We start from the raw sequence: 18,198 nt of genomic DNA, 5'->3' as shown, positions 1-18,198 counted from the left end.
TTGCTTCCGTGATAACAATCCTGTTTGAGTGCAACCCACAATTCGACCACGTTTTAGTGCCTTTAAAGTTGGTTGGTCTTTAGAGGCACCATTTAATGATCGCTGTCACCCCCCCCCCTCCCCCCCCCCTGACCCCCACCGCCCCCTTCCCCCTGCAAACGCACTGAATCAGCCAACGCTGCACTGTGATCTCTGACAACGTCCCCGGCTTCCACCAAACGCTGCAGAAGAAAAAAAAAACATCCGTGACGGGAAGCATCGCGTTTAAATCTATTTTAAATGTGCTCACACAGAGCGAGTGTTTTTTTTTTCTTCTTCTTTTTATTGGACAGGACGGCTGACATGTTGGTTTTCACGCTGCAGAGCTCCTGGCTACCTGCCTTAAGCGTGGACTCTGCGTCGAATGCAATCTCTCCCCCCCCCCCCCCCCCCACCACTGGGCTCAGATAGCTCGGATCAATACTGCCAGAGAGCAGTGAAAACGAGTGGTCTCTCTTTGCCGCGTCACTGCAGTGGCAGCGTTTTGCTTACACAAGGTAAGACGGCTATAATTCTCCGGTTCCGCCAGCAGGAGAGACGCTGAAACAATAAGGCGTGAGAGTGCTCTCGGAGGACGACATCACATCCCAAAACACACACACAGAAATGGGATGGAGGTTGAGGAAGAGACCTGGTGATGTGTAATCACCTGTTTTTGTATGACTCGGCGAAAAGACAAAAAGTATTTTATTGTGCGACCAGGAAGCTGTTTCTTTAACAGTGTTCAGATGGTCGGGTTCATCCAGCGTGCACATAATTCAACACAAAGTTTTAATGTCTACTTTTGCCCTGGGAGTTTGGTTCAGACTGTTGGAGTGGAAAAAAACACATTATAGTCTGTTATAATATAATTATAATGTGGAATAAATGAACAAAGGGCTTTGATTCAAGAAATATATATGATGAATAGCCTACTATTCTGGTCCCCTAATGAAATAAGCTTCCTTTATGTTTCTGTTTTTGGCTTCGTGCTCAAGCAAAAAGAAAACTCCTCCAAAAGTATCAGCGACATTGTAAAATCTCGATGCAGTGCTTCTCCATCAAGTAGTGATCTAAAGGTCTGGAGTTCTCTCCAATCACAAGATAGGTTTTTAAATGGAGTCTAGGCTTCCTAATTATAAAGGAATGCCGTGTTTGACTGTAGGTTGCTGTGATCCCTGGACTCGGCAGCCTTTGTGTAATCTCAGTGATCCCTAAACTCCAACAGCCCTAAACTCACACCAAAGACACGACCTGCTCCCTCTCAGAGATCCAAGAACAGCCGGATTCAGCATTAAAGTTCCACAACAAAGATCTAAACCGGCGTTATCCCAAAATGTAAAGCTACGGTGATTCCCCGTCTGGAGCTGCATGCTTCTCTTACTCTCCGTGAACATATTTCACACAGCCGCGGGGGAGTGGGGAGGAGTGGGGGGGGGGGGGGGGGGGGGGGGGGCATTGTTTCTCTCAGCAGCGCATTCACACAACACTTCTCAAGGAAGCTCTTTGAAGGAGGATCCGCACACAAACTCCCCACAACCTTTGTCAACAGCACACATCCCACTTTCCTTCTGCTTCATGTGCATTAATTGACGCGCATGCGGCGGCGATGGGAGATGAAACAGTGCACCTTTGTCGAGGTGTGGGGGGGGGGGGGGGGTGATGCTCTAATGAAAGGCCCCTCTCATCCCACGGATTTTGCGGGGTGTGCGACGGGTGCCTCGCTGACACATCGGGTCGACACAATGAGAGACGGGCGGGATGAAGCTGCTCCACTGAGCCGCCAGCAGGGGGTCTTTGAGTTGTCTCCGGGAGGAGGGAATTTTGGGAGGCAGAGCTCGGAGTAAACAGTATCTGGTGGAAAAACAACAACAGCAGCAGCAACAACAACATCCACCACACTCCCTAATCAAGTGGCTTTATTTAAAATGCAAAGCCTCGCTTCTTCAGCTCCCCAACAAAGAACCCAGTGATTAAAAGCAAAGTACGTTATATGCGCCATGACTCGGCCCAAATTACATGTTTTAACACCAACTAGGATTTCACATCATCATATAATTAGGCATTATTAGTGTCGTCGTGAAAAATGGCAGAAGGGTAGCGAAAAGCAAAGAAGATTAATCACATGAAACAGCACCTCAAAGACACACTGGATTTGAGGCCCCCCCCCCCCCCCCACCCCCTCTGTTCTAATCCATCGACCGCTGGTCTAAATCCCAAACATTGGTTTGTTTCAGACCAAGTGAATTATAAAAGGGCAACCATCGGAGGAAGAGCAGTGAGGCAGCGTCACGTGGAATTAGTCAGAGAGAGAGGGAGTCATTTTAAAATGGAAAGAAGCAAAGCATCCACGCGGTACACTTTAACAACTGCACCACCGTCCTCAGAAGGAAGGACGGCGCTCCCAGGCCCCGCTCGCTCATGGCGACCCGTGCACCGCGTTCACACATCCGGCAACAGCGAAGCTCTGGAGCTCATTTTAGGCGACGTGGGAAAGCAGCGAAGCCGTATTCATGCTTGAGTTAACGGGGGCTGCTGGCTGAAGCTTCAACGCCGTCGTCCTCACATCAAGCTGCCTTTGAAAAAAGCCAAATGATAAAACATCAATGCGTGCATGTATGTGGTGCTTTTCACAGCCGTCTTCACTGCTTTTAGCTGAAATGCGCTACGTGCACGGCGGACTTATTTGCTATTTGGTCTGGTCCTTCCCCTTTGAAGCTGTCAACAGTGAAATCAGGTCAGATCTCCAGACTCGGGCTCACACAGGTTGAAGCTGAACCCCTGCACGGTATTTCACAGAAAGAAGAATATTCCTCTCACGCTGCCGTAGTTCGCTTTCTTGGCTCAGAATCCTCCCGGTTGTTTGTAGCCTGCCAGGTCTCCTCCAGGAGAAGGAGAAGAAGATCTTCTCTGGGAGCGACATATTCTGACTTGAGCTGTTTTGTAGTCTCTGATAAAAGCCACGATGCAAACATCCAGCAGAGGCAAAGCAACTCCACCCACACAGTAAAAATGTCCAGTTGGAAGGAATAAGAACCAATCCAAACCAATCAGGAAGTCCAAAGAAAACCTGCGGCCGACTTGGTGCGTTGAATCATCTATTGATCGTGGATTTTCGCGGCGCTGAGGTTTTCGATCGCAAACTCTTGATAAAAAACGGATTTATGACCCCTGCTGCTCTGGAGTCTCCATTCAGGCACAGACCTCAGTAGCGGTGAAAAGAGGATCGAAGGTCACGGCGCACTGGCGGCCATGAATGGGCCCGAACAGCCTTTGGAGCCTGGGCCTTGACGTGCTTCAGTGGGCCTGGAGCCGAAAGACACGGCGCAGAGCTGCTCTCGCTGGTTCGATGGTTTGTTCTCTCAGAAACACGCTGCTATGTGAAGTAGAGGGTGCACGCGCACACACACACGCACACACAGTAGCTCTTTAAGGCGTTAAAAGCAACGCGATTATTTTTATAAAGAAAATAAGCCGTCCTTTTTTCGCCCTTCAGTGTCATTCGATCCATCGTAAAGGATGACAGGGGGCGGATCCCTTCCCGTTTGAAGCCACGTCTTATTGATCACTAATAAGGAACAATGTCACTACCCGCCTCCAGCCAGGGCCCCGCGTTGGTTACAGGTCAAAGACGCCTCAGATGAAAACACATTTTACCGCCTGCATTGTGTCCAGAGGGCCTGAGTGTTTCACTTTCCTCTGAGGACAGAAAAAAAAAATACCTCATTTCATGTGTGTAGTTATGTTAGTTAGTTACATGGATAGAAATGCCAAACAATTTTATGCCGTAGGATTCGCCCTTTTCAGGTGCCACCAATGTTTTGTCGTGAATTAGTTTCCTTTCATCCCTGGAAGCAGGTGGAAGCTTTAAGGAGAACACTGGTTTCACTCTATAGGGACATTGTTGCTTTGATTATTGTCAATACATCCGGAAAAAGCGGAATATGGGTGATTTTAATTTATAATTAGTTTGTTTGTGGACGTTAAGAGTTTTATAAGCCAGATGAATAAGATATGTATGCAAGATAGGCTTCTAGTCTGATTCAAGATATTTATTGTCATGTTGGCTCCACCACTCCCCTCACACCAGTCGGACCTCGGATTTACCACAAAACGACAGCGTAGCATTCACAATCCACTCTTGTTTCACATGTCTTGAATGCAAACTTAAGATCTCAGCAGGTCAGACATTAGGGTTAAACATACAGTTCTACTCTTAATGCTCTCCAACCGAAGGAAGCTGCACTGCTGCAAATAAAGCCGCAGCGGTTACATTTCACTTTAAGTGCAGGGAACAAAGACGAGCATCAGCTCCAAACCAGGTTCATGTCTACCGCAGTGTGCTCGGGTCTCTTTGTGCTCGAGGAGCACACATGAACCCCCCCCCCCCCCCCGTGGGCTGCATAAATATTTTGATGTAGAAGTTCCCTCAAAATTTAATGGTGCTAGTTTTACTCTTCAAAACAAGCTCAATCTTTAAATAGGATTCACGGGCTGTTGACTGATCCGTCAGTCTTCTTCAACGTTGCATTGGAGACGCCCACCACGCCGCTCGGGGGGGGGGTGGGGGGGGGGGGGGGGTGGAAGGGTAAACTGATTAGCGAGGAATGCTTGATTTATTTCAGCGGTTTACTTTTGGACAGGTGGCACAGCGTGTTTTCGAAAACAGCTTCATTCCGATCACTTCATAAATGTAGCTCACGTTTAAAGTGACAAATGATCATAAGGTGCCATTAAAAAGTCATTAGAAGTGCAAAGCTCCTGGTATCTTCTGCACGTAGCGTCAGCTTTCGGAGCATGAATTCAGGATATAAAAATTAGAAACCTCCTCGTGAAATATTGATCAACCTTTTTGCATTCAGTCTAAAAGGCAGAAAGACCTCAAAAGATATTACAGATGCTTTCACAGTGAAGCATTTTGAGAATCAGTGTGAAACGTAGCCGGTAAAAACACCACAGGCCTGACGAGGGGGGGGTGGAGACAACAGGTGAGCAGGTGAATGAGAGGGTCACTGGATTTGGGATTTCGATTAAAAGAAGACACCTCGGTGGCCGATCCTTGACTCGACACCTCATGGATTATCGGAGGGGAACCATTTAGAAAGAGCCGGGCACACGGCGCAAGAGGAGGTGCAGAAAGACCTCGCGGCGCTTCATGAGGCGCACAAGTTAAGAGGTTCAGGGGTAGAACCGCAAAGCTGGAAGATGTGGTGACGGTTAAACACACCTGCGTTTCATCTTCAGATTCCACCAAGAATCCTTCACAAAGATAAAGCTGTAAAAAGCTAAAAGCTTGTAAAAGTTAAAACAGATGAACTCTGGATGGGAATTTGAAGGCGCTTACAAGGCAGGAATTGTTGCTGATTGCTTGTAAACACAGTTCCTAATTGGCCCCTCCTCCACACCAGAAGCACACGCCACCCCCCCCCCCCCCCCCAAACAGCCACCGGCAGGTGGACCCTCAGCAGCAGACGTGAGAAACATCCCCAGACTCACTCAAATTCTGGAAGATCTGTCTCGCTGTATTTTCTCCTATCCATCGTTTTAGTAACTTCCACTTGGATGGGTTGGTGGGGAGACACCCAGTATCCAAGGGGGGGGCGGGGGGGGGGGGGGGGGGAGGAATAAGTGAACACAGGCAGAGGGCCGACGCCTTCACGCACTTAGTGATGGACAGGAATAACTTGAATAAGGGTGGAACATATTTGATTTATTTAGGCCTTTCAAAAGCAACTGATAACCGAACACAGAATCTGAATTAAAAGACGAAAAAAAAAAGAAAGAATCTAAATGGAAACAATAGCACAACCGCTGCGTTGCCAGGAGTCATTTTATAAATGGAAGGAGGTGGCCGAGCGAGACGCTTCCACAGGCGGTTTTGATTGTGGAAGAAATGGAAAAAAGGCCAATCTGTCCCAGCTGCAATGAAAAAGAAGTGCAGCAGGAGCAGTGAGTTACAGCCATCAGCTGGCTTGTAAAAGTTATGACGGTGGGGGGGGGGGGGGGCAATTCGGGCATGCAAAGTTTAACGAGGGAAAAAAAATAAAAAGCTGCTGCTTTTGGAAAGGATGGCAGCACACGTGTCGATTGTGTTATTCTCCATCACAGCTCAGACGAGGGAGGAATGTCGGAACTTGGATTTGAAGGTTTGAATAATATAAATATTCATCAGTGTCTGACTACAAGTCTGTATGTCATCGATTTAGGATCAATGGAATCTAATCTTGAAAAACAATGACCTTCTGCAAACATCGGAACCACGAAGCCAAAAAGATTTAAAAAAAAAAAAAAACTTTTCATGTGTCTCGCTTAATATTGAGATTCATTTTTCTCCAAGGAAGCTTCCTCCTCGGTGGAAAGCAAATCAGTTTGAGTGTCAATAAATTAATTTATATTGACTCTTAACAGACTCATCCACGGATCTCAGTCCGTAAGTAAGTAAACCTGGATAAAAAAATATTAAATTATTCCTACATATATAAATACATAAATACACAAACACACACATTGTTTCATTTAATATATGCCTGTGAAGTTAAATAAAAAACAGAAAATGTGTAATATCATAGTGTTTTTAGGAAATGCTGCGGGGGGGGGGGAGGGGAGGGGGCGACATCATCTGTAATGAACATGTGGTAAAACTTAAGCCAGTTTATACAAAGAAATAAGTCTTTGGTTAAATTGTACTACTGTACACTACTTGTCTTTTGTGAACGCATCATTGACGCCAAACACAACGACTGTAGGAGGGATTCTTGAGGGAAAATATGACCTGCAAGGATAACAAATATTTTGAAGGCCAAAGTGGGGTTCTCTTAAAAACCCGGCTGATGATGCGCGCCCCAGAGTTTGCAGGTTTGGCGACTTCATCACAGCGTTGCCTTCCTGCACCCCCAACCCCGCCCGCTCACCCTCTCCAGTCCAAACAAACCAGAGGCATCGCAGAGGGATGTGACCGGTTTATTCTACTCTCTCTCTCTCTCTCTCTCTACTTGAGGTAAAGTCAAAAGACGACCCTTATTATGGAGTCAGGTGGCCTGCCATGTAAGAAATAGCATTGTATCATCTGAAATAGCAACGTGCTATCACATCAGTCATTTTCATTATTTCAGGATTTGGAACAAATACGTTTATGTTCCGTACTGAACTAACTCAAATATGGATAGAGGGGGAGATTTGGATACTTTATTTGTACTTCTAACAAGTATGAACAGTTTTTGGAAATACGTCCAGTGACCGTTTTCTTTGTCGTGTTTGGTTTTTCAGCAGTCCATAAGTCTCTAAGCTACTGAACCAAGACCGGCTTGATACGTGAACGCATGGAAATAATCGTGTGCGTGTGTATCCAGACATTCCTCAGGGGAACTTTTTCATGAATAGTTTTGGTTAATATGAACAAACTGCCGCGTCCAAATTAAAATTCATACTCATAAATAGTTTGTATGTGACCTTCAGTACAGATAACTTATGAGGTCCTCTCGCCTTCAGAGGGTTTCTCCTCCCCCCCCCGGCAACTATTCAAGGACGTTCACCAGGACTGACAGAATATTAAGCTCGATGAGTAATTCATACATGAACACATACTTATGTATGAATTACGTCAAACTGGACTAGTAGAGTCTGTCCCTTGTTGGCTGAGTCTTCTTCACTGAATGACCTAAATACTCAGTAAAAACACATTAGAGCTGGACTCCAGAATAGACGCGACGCTGCCATTTTCTTTAAAGTATCTTCTTTAATATTAAATACATGACTCTATAAACATGACATTTATCCACATATAAAAGTGTGTATCACTATTTACACTTAACCCTCAAAAAGAGCCCTATCGTACAAACAGGAATTATCCTGCACCTATTCATGAACATCCCATCGTGTTGTTAGCAGTGATTGTCGCAGCATTTTATATATTTCAAGACTGACGACCTCTTTTCAAATGTCAATTTAAGGAAGATCCATCACTTGATCTTATTGCCAAGCTCATTCAAATATTAACATTTGTAAGTGCACAAAGGCCCACATTCAATTCTATCATGCAATTAGAATTGGTTTCACACGTGCACCCAACGCGCCACATGTACACGGATTCATGACAAACACCTGATTATCTCGGAATTAGGTTTGAAATATTTAGTTGGTGTTCGTGGCCCATTCGATTTTAAACCACCTGAAGCAGAACTATTTCATTTCAAGCTATTTTCATCGGCTCCCAAACCCATGTGACAAAGACGTCCAGTCAGATCGCAGCTAGCGAGCCAACTCATTCCTCCGCCTTGGATTTCCGCTTTGAGGTTCTGGGTCTGGGATTCTCGGACTCTGCGGGTTTTGGGGAGCCCGGGGGGCCGGTGGGGGGGCTGGGGGCTCTCTCCGCGTCCGGTTCCGGCTCGAGGGGCGCCGGGGAGCCTTCGGCCGCTCCTGGAAATGACAAAAGCACGAGCGTTGGTGCCAACATGGATCAGAAGAGCTCTTTCAAGTTCTCAAGGATCCACACACGAAGCAGTTTGCGTGGGGCATCAAATCTGTCTCTGTAACCCAGGGACTTTCTGAGGCCAGGTTCGAGGATTTAGGGGGAAGGGGGGGGGGGGGCAGCAACGGGATACGGTTTTCATCAGTGTCCAATCGCTCGAAAGTATTCCTTCGCTATCCACATGGAAACCATGACACCGCGTGTTGTGAGGGTGAATTATTAAGAAGGACCAGTTTGAGGCTTTCACACTTTGACCCGTGGCTGAACCGTAACGTGACGCGCTCGCTGTAGCAGAGTGTATCACGTAGTGGGTGTAAAACAAGCGTTGGCAGTACACACACACAACTAACCCTGTGACGGAGGTCACTGATTACAAGTCACAAGTCTCCCAAGTCAGGGGCGTTGAAGTCCAAGTCGTCGTCGGTCACGCTGCCCTCGTGACAGATCACGGGGTGAACTCCTAATTGTTGGCATTAATTGATGTTATACACCTCAACATAAATGAACTGTGTGTTCACAACCAACCGTCCGTTAAGCACTCTGGGTTTTAAGTTGCATTAAGTCAAAACATTTCATTTTTTCACTGTTCTCTTGTTCAGAACTCAGAAAAGAGGCTATTTTTTTTTCCCTCCGGTCCGCTGACATCTGAGAGCTGTGAGCCGTGACAATCATTTCACAGTAGCCTTCCAGTTATTATCTTAACTGTGTTTTATTTCTTTCTTCAAGCTGCTGACGTTCTTCTGAGAATATACTGGCTGGAGGTAAGCTCCTTCCCTCGACTTCTTTAAACACAAAAGGCCGCACTCCATTTTGCCTCAGCTCTCGAATCCACTCTGCAGCTGTAGTGCGGCAGGCTGTGAATAAACCACACGCAGAAGAGATATCTTCCAGCTTCTATTTCAAATGAAAAACCGGGCTTTGGTTTATTAAAGAAAGAGGTGGAGGCTGTGAAATATGTTATCACGGAGGCCCAAGAGCAAACTAAAAGAGAGACACCTGGGCGGTCTCATCAGCTACAGCGAGCGGGCCGGAGTACTAATGGTTGCTTGTACCTGCTGGTTGCTGCAGGCTCTTGCCGTAGCTGGCGGCAGAAGACATGGCTTGGCCCAGAGCTTGGTTGGTACCAAGAGGAGGACCGGGGGCATTGGTGGCTGCGGCAGAGCTGGGTTTGGATTTGGAGTCCTTGGCGGGTTTAGTCCACGCCAGACCCTCTGTCACCTGCAGGGCAGCTCCCATCTTCTGAGCCATGTCCATGAGCTGGGAGCGGGAAGCAGACGGAGCGTGAGAGCCGAGACGACTGCAACGACGGGCTCTCAAAAAAAGGGATCAGAGGTTAACCCGAACGTGGTACGAGATAAGGCCAAGAGATGAAACTACCGTTAAAACTTTCCATTAAACCGAAGTGTGCCGACAGCCTTCAACTGAAGGGTAATACACCGACTACGGATCAGCCGCCCCACTTCAAGTACCTCGGGATCAAACTCAAAGGTGCTATTGCTGTCTCGAAGTAGGTTGACTTTCCTCTCCATCTCCTGATACTGATCCAGCGTTGCCTTTTTATCGCCGTGGTTATAGAGGAAGATGGCGAAGTTGAGGTTGACGAGAGGGTTGGATCTGCGGGGGAAAGGAAAGAAAAGAGAGGATTTCAGCCCGGGATTCAAAAGGCACGGCGCATCGGAGACGGGAGGACGGACTCACTCGTCGATGGTGGCGGCTTGCTCGTACGCTCTGGTGGCGTTCTCCACGTCCTCCAGGTTGGTCAGAGCCACTGTTGAGAAATGAGCACGAGACGCTGTTTTAGCTCAAGTTTAAATGAAGGCGCAGACGACCGTACGCAAGGGCTCACTCGGCCTCCTGTGGGGTCTGCTGCACCAAAAGGAATGGCGTGTAGCTGTTGCAAATGATTGAATCCTCCCACATGACCCCCCCGCCCCCGTAACTTTTGCCCACAGTACCTGCCAGCAACATGTAGAGTTCCCCCACGCGGGGGTTCAGGTTGATGGCGGCGCTGAGGAAGTGGAAGGCAGAGGCAAACTGCTGCATGGTCAAGTGAACCAGCCCCAGGTTGTACAACACCTTCCAGTCAAAGGGGGACATGTAGTGGGCTCGCTTCAGGCAGCTGATGGCCTGTCGGAGGAGGTGAGAGAGGAGGGGGGGGGGGGGGAAGAAGTCGAAACGGTTGACCGACACTTAACTGACAAAGAGGATTGAGCAGACGGCGTTACTCACTGCTACGTATTTCTTTTTCCCAAAGAAGCACATGCCGATGTTGTTCCAGAGGGGGGGGCTCTCAGGCACAGCGCAGGCCGCCACTCGGTACTTGTTCATGGCCACATCAAAGTCCCCGTGGGTCTGCATCATGCTGCCTGCAGCCAGGATAGCCTGGGAATAAAAAGCAATGGTTAGTGCGTGTGATTAGAGGCTGAGCGTGACCTTTTGTTTCCACCGAACTGCTTTAAAAGACGTTTTTATGGCACCGTTTCTACCAAAGCGGAATCAGTCCGTTCAAAATGTCCACATACCTTGTAATTGTTTGGGTCAAAAGTGAGGGCATTTCCGAGGTGCTCAAATGCTTTTTGGTATTTCCCGAGCTGTCAAAAACATCAACAGAGAAATGACATTAAAGCCTTTTTAATGTTTTTGACACCTACAGTGTGTGTACACACAATCACACAATCTTACATACCTGTAAAAACAGCAGGCCGAGAGTAGTCAAGAGTTCAGTGTTCTCTGGAGAAAATCTGAAGAGGAGACAAGTAGAATAAAGAATGTCCCCGAATGCCTGTAATTACGTTTAATGCCTGCAATTATTCCTCGGCAAACAAAGTTGATATTCAGGGAATCTGCTGATTCAATCAGAGTTTAATTTAGCATAATTGTGGAGTATTAATTATGACCTGTGGGGGATGACGTGGCTCTGAGAAAGAAGAAAGAGAAAAACGGTGGAGAATGGGCAGATCTGCATTAAAATAAAGGATCACAGTGGTACGTCTCATCAAAGCAACACCAGTATTGGGGCACTTGATTAATTCATGTAGCCTCAACAGGAGGTAGCCATAATGAGACTATTGTAGGCACCGATGTGATTTAGTGATCTACGCCATGAGCTAATGTTGGATTATTCAACGCGCAAATAGAAATGGAAACACATGGAATTATTACTGAAGTGAAAGCGGCACTGGTTTAAAATGCGGCAAAACCAGAACTTGTGACGGATCCAAATAAACTTCCAAAAACTCCTCGGATAAATCAAGAGGCAAGTTTCATTAAATTAACCAGACTCCTCCATCCGCACTACATATTTCTATTGGACTACTAGCACATTCATATTTATATTGTACATATCAGTAAATGTTTTTGTGTTCTATTTTGTTTTTATATTTCTGTTGCTTTTTGTATATCTGAGAGCAATGTGTAACCGGACACAAATTCCATGTATGTGCAAACGTGCATGGCCAACAAAAGTGGCATTCTCAGTGTAAATATGAACAGATATCCATAAAAGCTTCCCCTGTTGGCCTCGTAAACAATTCCTGAACTTATGTAATAATGTAATAATTGCAATGGATTACTGTATAAATATATATAAATAAAATGTTCTAAATATCCTGGTGGACCGTCGATAATAACTAATAACAAGTGGTTATTTAAAACATTTCCTTAGAAGTCCTCTCTGTGCTCCACACAACCGTTACTTACTCCACGGCCGTCCGGAGCACTTCGGCGGCCTTGTCCGTTTCGCCGGCCAGCAGGTGAACCTTCCCGAGCATCATGAACGTCTTGTCGTGCTTATTAATCCGCAGAGCTATGTTTAGCTGCTCCTCAGCCTGACCAGAGACAGGAGATGAAAATGATTCAATCAAGCCGCAGACGAGAACATGTCGTCCGGTCTGGTGTCGGCGCACTCACATGCTTCAGGTCTTTGATGAAGAAGTAGCACAAGCCCAGATTATGACTGATCTCCTGGGGTGAGAAAATGTCAGATTATACAGGGCTTGATAACGATTAATTCAATTTCCTACTCGGGACAAAACCCCTGTGGAACGTGAGCTTCAAAGTATTACTGATAGTTTCGAAAATATACTAATGGTGCAGCTTCATCGGGGTCTGGGGGGTGCAGACATGAAGATTATTTCAGCCATTCTAGGCTCATAGAGAAGATGTCACGCTGTGTATTTAGAGTGAAACATGCCAGGTCCACTTAACACATGAACTTTAAGACAAAGCCGAGTGTTCCTTTTCTGTTACCCAGTCTTTCTCATTGAGCCTTGCAGCTTCGTGATAGAATTCAATAGCTGCTTTGTGCTTTCCCAGGAGAAATCTGCGGAAACAACACACAACAATAATCCATGTGAGAAATGAATCATTCACTGCACGCTGAAACGCAATTCTTACCATCCTGCAACAGCGAGCAATGCCCACTGTGGGTGGCTTAAACCTTCCTCTATAGCACTAAAGTTGGGCTGTGATCACAGATATTTCCCTCCTGTGTCTGTCTGGTTAGATGCTGGGGATGGATGGGACAACGGACCCCCCCCCCCCCGGCTCGAAAGGGGCAGCAGACTCACAGCGATCTGGCCACTTGCTTGAGATTGTCGGCGCTGCTGGGATTGAGGATGGCGCAGCTCTGAAACAGCTCCAGGGACTGTTGGATCTTGCCCTCGAGACGCATGATTAGTGCTGCGCGAGGGGGATTTAAAAAAAAAAACACACACACACAAAAAAAAGAAATCAAAGGCACAGCACGGGGTCCAGAGATGAGATTCTGGAGGAACTAAATGATGCATTGAGGAGCTTGGGCGTTGACACCCACCGAGCCTTCGTTTGAGGAAGCTCCTAATTAACAGAGGGGGGGGGGGAAAGTTACTTCTAAAACCACGGCTCACCTTGGACATAAATGCCGTATTCACACGTTCCGTTAGTCTCCTGCAGTTGTTCTTTGATGATCGCCTACACGGACAAAGAAAGGAAGACCATCTCTACGTTGTCTCAACCAACAACAGGAAGGAAGGAAATGCTTCCCCCTGTGACTCTGATGTATTAATTGATCCCCCCCCCCTCCCCCTGTGATCTCTGGTGCGCCTCGGCGAGCTCCTTCACACTTGGTGCTCGCAGATGAACCAAAAGAGCAGATATGCAGATGTCGCCTGGGCAGAAGGACGACCTCGCCGCGGCACTGGCACGATTAAATCAGGGCTTTTGAGGGGGGAGAGGAGTGCGCCTCTTACAAAAGGAGAGGAGGAGCAATTCGGTAAGGTCTCACACGCACTGTGCAGGAGACCATTCAGAGCTTTCATTAAGTACCTGCCGGCTTCGTGAGGGAATACACAAGTCGATGCGGTGAATTAGCCCATAATAAGGTAGAGTGTTGCAGTGGAACGCCGGGCATTCGCGATCACGATCATAATTCTTTAAAGGCTTAAATCAGATCAACGCTGAACAGATCAAGGGTCCAACCAAAAGGGAGGAGGGAGCATGATGGCACTTCACCTTGCAGGTATCATAGTCCTTACGGATGTAGTGCTGGTGGATCAGCCAGTTTCTCCTCTCCACAATGGGAAGCTCCGGAGCTGCAAGTGCGGAATAGAGCAAGAGGAAGAGACAAAAATTGGAAAACTTTTAGGCTCATTACCCTTTCAGATAATGTCTTATTTAGTTGAAACATGAATGTTTCACCCCCCCGAAGGCGCCCCTCCCTTTTGCAGTCATTAGCGAGTCTCCGATCTGACCGTTAACACAGAAGTTACATGTCAACCTCAATCCACAGGCCAAGTTCAAGTCACTTCACCAAGCACACTGTAAATCTGGGGCCTGTTCCCCCCCCCGGCTTTCATTCTCAAACGAATCAAAGGCCCATTCTGGACTGTTCGTTTTTTGTGTTTAGCCTTTACTTTAATTTGGCAGTTGAACAAATAAACGCGGAAAGCCCCCCCCCCACCGCCCCCCCCCGCTCTGCAGTCCCCAGCAAGTCTGTGATCTGACAGTAGCTCAGATGTTAACACTTCAACCAAAAGCCCACGAGCTAAATTGTAATCAATTCGCCAGCCGCGCTCTAATTGTCACCTTGTAAGCATGTGGGGTTTTTCTTTTTTGTCTTGGCAACTTGAGATACTTCCCGGTTGCCAGGGCAACAATGTATCTGGCGACAGAACGACAGAACAGAGGAGGTATGGAGCAGCACAACACAAAGGCAGCTTTACGAGGGGTTAGGTAACCCCGAGAACCCGACCACGATGCTCCGAGACGGAGGACAACATTTCATTTCTCGAGGAGGCAAACGTAATTCCAAATTCATGCAAGTTTGATTCTGCTAATCCCGTTATCTTACACCCACTACTTTCCCCCTGGGGATAAAAATAGGATTTTAATGCGATGTGGAAAGAAGTGCCGGGCTTTGAGTTTGTCGCTTACATCGGGGGGGGGGGGGGGGGGGGGGGGGGGGTGGGATATCGTTAATGAACTCTGAAGTTTGAATTACACCAAAGCTCCCTTCTGTTTTTATCCGTCAGCACTACAAGCGGAAGCCCGGTCCAATGACTTCAGAGAGAGAGAGTCAAACTGCAGCAGGGCTTTCACACGTTGGGCCCGTCACGATTCGGAGTGACCCTATTCGTGGCGCCCTAATCCGCTTTCCTCCTGCTGAGGCGGCGAGTAATGTTCTTGTCTCCGGGTTTCAGACGGGGCCCCCCCCCCCCGTGGCGCTGCGGCGTCCACACGCACACACAGCGGGGCTAGAACCCAAACCCTTTACACGTCAGACGTGCGCATCTACGGCATAGAAGAAGAATGGTGGAAAGGAGGAGAAGCAGCAGGAGCGCTCCTATGTACAATTCTGTGAAAAAAAAAAAAAAAAACGTCATCCCAAACATGGAGGAATTGTCTCATTGTTGTATTTGAACTGGCTAATGCTAAGACAGCTTTGGCTTCCATGTGCTCCGAGCATGTGTTAAGATGGGATAAGAGCAGAGGAGACGCCTGCTGAGATCAAAAGACACATGGGGGGAATGTAATGAAAAATTGGAGGATTTCTTTGGGGGGGGGGGGAAAGTTTCACCCGGAAAACTTTTTAAAACCCCTCGGTCTTGATTTATTCTCATATTCATCTGCCTGCAACGTTTCCTCCCAAAGAATTTGACAGAAATCAAAGCTTGATTGCAGCACCGACACTTGATTCGGTAAAATTGAAACATGCTGCCCTGGAAAGTGGAGACCTTATGCCACTTGCAGCAGATTTTGCTGTTGCTGACTTAAAAGAAACATGGGAACGCTGACATTTACACAACAGCTCTTGAGCGGTTGCTGTTCCTGACACTAATCAGGAACAGCAACCGCATTCCATACATCATAAAAGCACTCAATGCGTTAGTGCAGAACATATTTCAATTTTATGTGTGCAAAATAAAACCCAGACTGCATTTTAGGAAGGTAATTCATTCTTAATTAGTAGGAAACCAGAAGGTTATGGAGAAAATGTAACTGATTTTTGTACTTGTTTTAACTTCTTGCTCAAATTGAGGAGGCTTTGGACCAAATGTCACCATCCAAACACTTAATAACTCAATTATCTGATAGAACACGTTTTATACTTGCAATTAATTAAATTGTATTATATTTATATACATGTATAGACCTACCATGTGCAGAAGATATGATGAAGTTACAAGTGAGGGAGTTATACAGTTCATATATACATGCCGATGATATATTACATATTTTTGGACTTTGCATGACCAACAATTGCATGTTGCCGTTTTCTTTTCCGAGGTTAATGACCATTTGACAAGGACAGATCCTAAATGATGCTTTAAGGGGCTTCACAATCTGTACGGCATTCAACCCCCTCTGATGTGCATGCTTTTACAGGGTTATATTTAAGTTCTTAATTCTACTGAATGGTTATTCAAAACACGAGCACAGAACTGTACACTTCCAATACATTTTGGTCGTACTAAGCACACCACAATAAGCCTGCATGGCATGTGCAAGACCACTGCAAAGGCAATCAGATAAAATGCCCTCCGAGGACTTAGATTCTCAGCAGTGCTGATGACAAGAACAAAATAAATGAATAAGATGAATCGGGAGCAACAGCCTAATGGGACATTAAGCCACGAATTATGATGATTAATCATCCAGGTGTAATATATGATCAACAAACGTTTTCCACACAGAGGAATATCTGGAACACGGCTCATCTGCATACTGTTTAAAGAGCTTCTTCCTTTGAGGGCCGGGGGACAGAAGGGGAAGGGTGACCTCTGCAGGACGATTAGTTCCAACCTCAATCCAGTAGCAACCTTCACCAGTTACAGACTGAATGAAAATCAATATGAGGTACCTTAACAAGAATTTAGATGTTTGTAAATCATATAATCAGGTGACTTCAAAATGTGAACCGTCTTGCTCGGTACCTTTGGGTGCTCGTCGCTTCTTGGCTTCAGTGGAAACCGGGAGCTGAAAATGATGAAATAAAAACAAATACATTCCTTAATATACCATATATCAGCGTCACCCATGAGCAGCAGGTATGATAGATTCCAGAAATATGTTTTAATTAAAGCTGTAGTAAAGGAGACAAAAAGTCTGGAAAAAAACAACAAGCTAAAATAGATCATAAACATTTCAGGTCTTATGAACTGCAAACTAAATGATATGACTGTATGGAAAACATGCCAATGCTTAATGTTTTGATACTGACATTTATAAAAATAAGTTCTCACATCCATCACATAGATTTTGATGCTTACCCTTTCATGCTTTCAATGATTTTGAATGCAGGAGTTTTACTCGAAACTATGTCTACACTGTGGTATTTCTACTCTTGAGTACATGAATACTTCTTCCACCTTCACACCAGAAGAAGAATAAAAGAAAAGCATGCGAGTGTAAATGGAAACAATCTGCATTTTGTTATTAGTTATTACTTCAGCTGGTTCACATTGCTTTAGAAGGCGCTGATACAGCTTGAGCAGATGGACGCGCATGCGCAGTAACAGCGTATCGCATGAAATCATTTTCACCCCACATTAGACTCACTCATCTCACTGTATGACTAGCTTAACTCTTTTTGCCTCGAACCGCTGGACGCTATGGCCATAACGCGACGAGTATCCGAACCCGCCCTCGGTTCCGTTGGTGCAGAGCTGCACGGCGACAGCGTTACGTCACCGTCAGTTTAAGTTTAGGGTGCGAAGCGGAGTGGGCTCACGAGTGCCAACTTTTCCCCCCGCGACGTTAACGACGCCTACGCATTTCTGCCGCTGTCACCTCGCTGCGGCGGCAGATAAGCCGAGCCCCGTGTAGCTTGGAGGTAACGTTAGCTCCGGACGAGTGCGCTTAAAGACGAACCGTCACCGTGAGCTGCAGCTTTAATCGGGTTTTAGCCCCGACTTAGAATCGGTTAGCAAAAGCAGCTAACACCGAGACGACGCGCGTCGTCACGAAGGCGATGCTGAGAAAGAAAAAAAAACAATTGAAACCTCGTTACGTTCACAGAGGAGGAAGCGCCACACGCACACATCGCCGCACCGAGAGGCGCGTTGGCGTTCACCCGAGCAAAACGCTAAACTGTAACCCTCGGCGAAGCACTCACCGCCGCGGAGATCTCCTCGTCCGCCATCTTGGGATGATCAACAAGCAGACGCTGTTGCCATGGATACACCCGTGGACAGGCGGAGGAGCAGCAGCTCGTGGGATTTGTGAATGACGAGTTC

At 46.7% G+C, this 18,198-nt stretch overlaps 1 protein-coding gene across 3 annotated transcripts; it reads right to left on the bottom strand.

Moving 5' to 3' along the window:
• Positions 1-7,720: 7,720 nt before the first annotated feature.
• bbs4 (Bardet-Biedl syndrome 4) lies at positions 7,721-18,195 on the bottom strand. Of its 3 annotated transcripts, XM_062561851.1 has the most exons (17): positions 18,078-18,195; positions 16,897-16,939; positions 15,237-15,317; positions 13,976-14,055; positions 13,372-13,435; positions 13,054-13,165; positions 12,734-12,806; positions 12,395-12,448; positions 12,185-12,312; positions 11,172-11,226; positions 11,008-11,076; positions 10,715-10,867; positions 10,441-10,612; positions 10,184-10,253; positions 9,955-10,099; positions 9,538-9,742; positions 7,721-8,433 (listed from the first exon to the last, which is right to left on the bottom strand). In XM_062561851.1, the coding sequence occupies exons 1-17, from the start codon at positions 18,102-18,104 to the stop codon at positions 8,279-8,281; spliced, it is 1,686 nt and encodes a 561-aa protein (XP_062417835.1). In that variant the 5' UTR covers positions 18,105-18,195; the 3' UTR covers positions 7,721-8,278. The 3 variants fall into 3 exon arrangements, with proteins under 3 accessions (XP_062417835.1, XP_037305617.2, XP_062417836.1); XM_037449720.2 differs by lacking the exon at positions 15,237-15,317 and having other exon boundaries at positions 7,722-8,433; positions 18,078-18,193; XM_062561852.1 differs by lacking the exons at positions 13,976-14,055; positions 15,237-15,317; positions 16,897-16,939; positions 18,078-18,195 and adding an exon at positions 13,790-13,969 and having other exon boundaries at positions 7,723-8,433.
• Between the last annotated feature and the right edge of the window lie 3 nt (positions 18,196-18,198).

The sequence above is a fragment of the Pungitius pungitius genome, chromosome 4, assembly GCF_949316345.1.
Source record: "Pungitius pungitius chromosome 4, fPunPun2.1, whole genome shotgun sequence".
Lineage (NCBI taxonomy): Eukaryota > Metazoa > Chordata > Actinopteri > Perciformes > Gasterosteidae > Pungitius > Pungitius pungitius.
Note: the sequence above shows the minus strand (reverse complement) of the source record. Positions and strands in the feature narration are given on the sequence as shown.

What these genes read in the sequence shown, in the direction of transcription:
- bbs4 (XM_062561851.1), bottom strand. Translation starts at nt 18,104, where the DNA reads ATGGCGGACGAGGAGATCTCCGCGGCG. An exon ending in ATACGGCATTTATGTCCAAG is followed by an intron (nt 13,166 to 13,371) that starts GTGAGCCGTGGT and finishes CCCCTCGCGCAG; the next exon opens with CACTAATCATGCGTCTCGAG. An exon ending in CAAGCCGCCACCATCGACGA is followed by an intron (nt 10,100 to 10,183) that starts GTGAGTCCGTCC and finishes TTTCCCCCGCAG; the next exon opens with ATCCAACCCTCTCGTCAACC.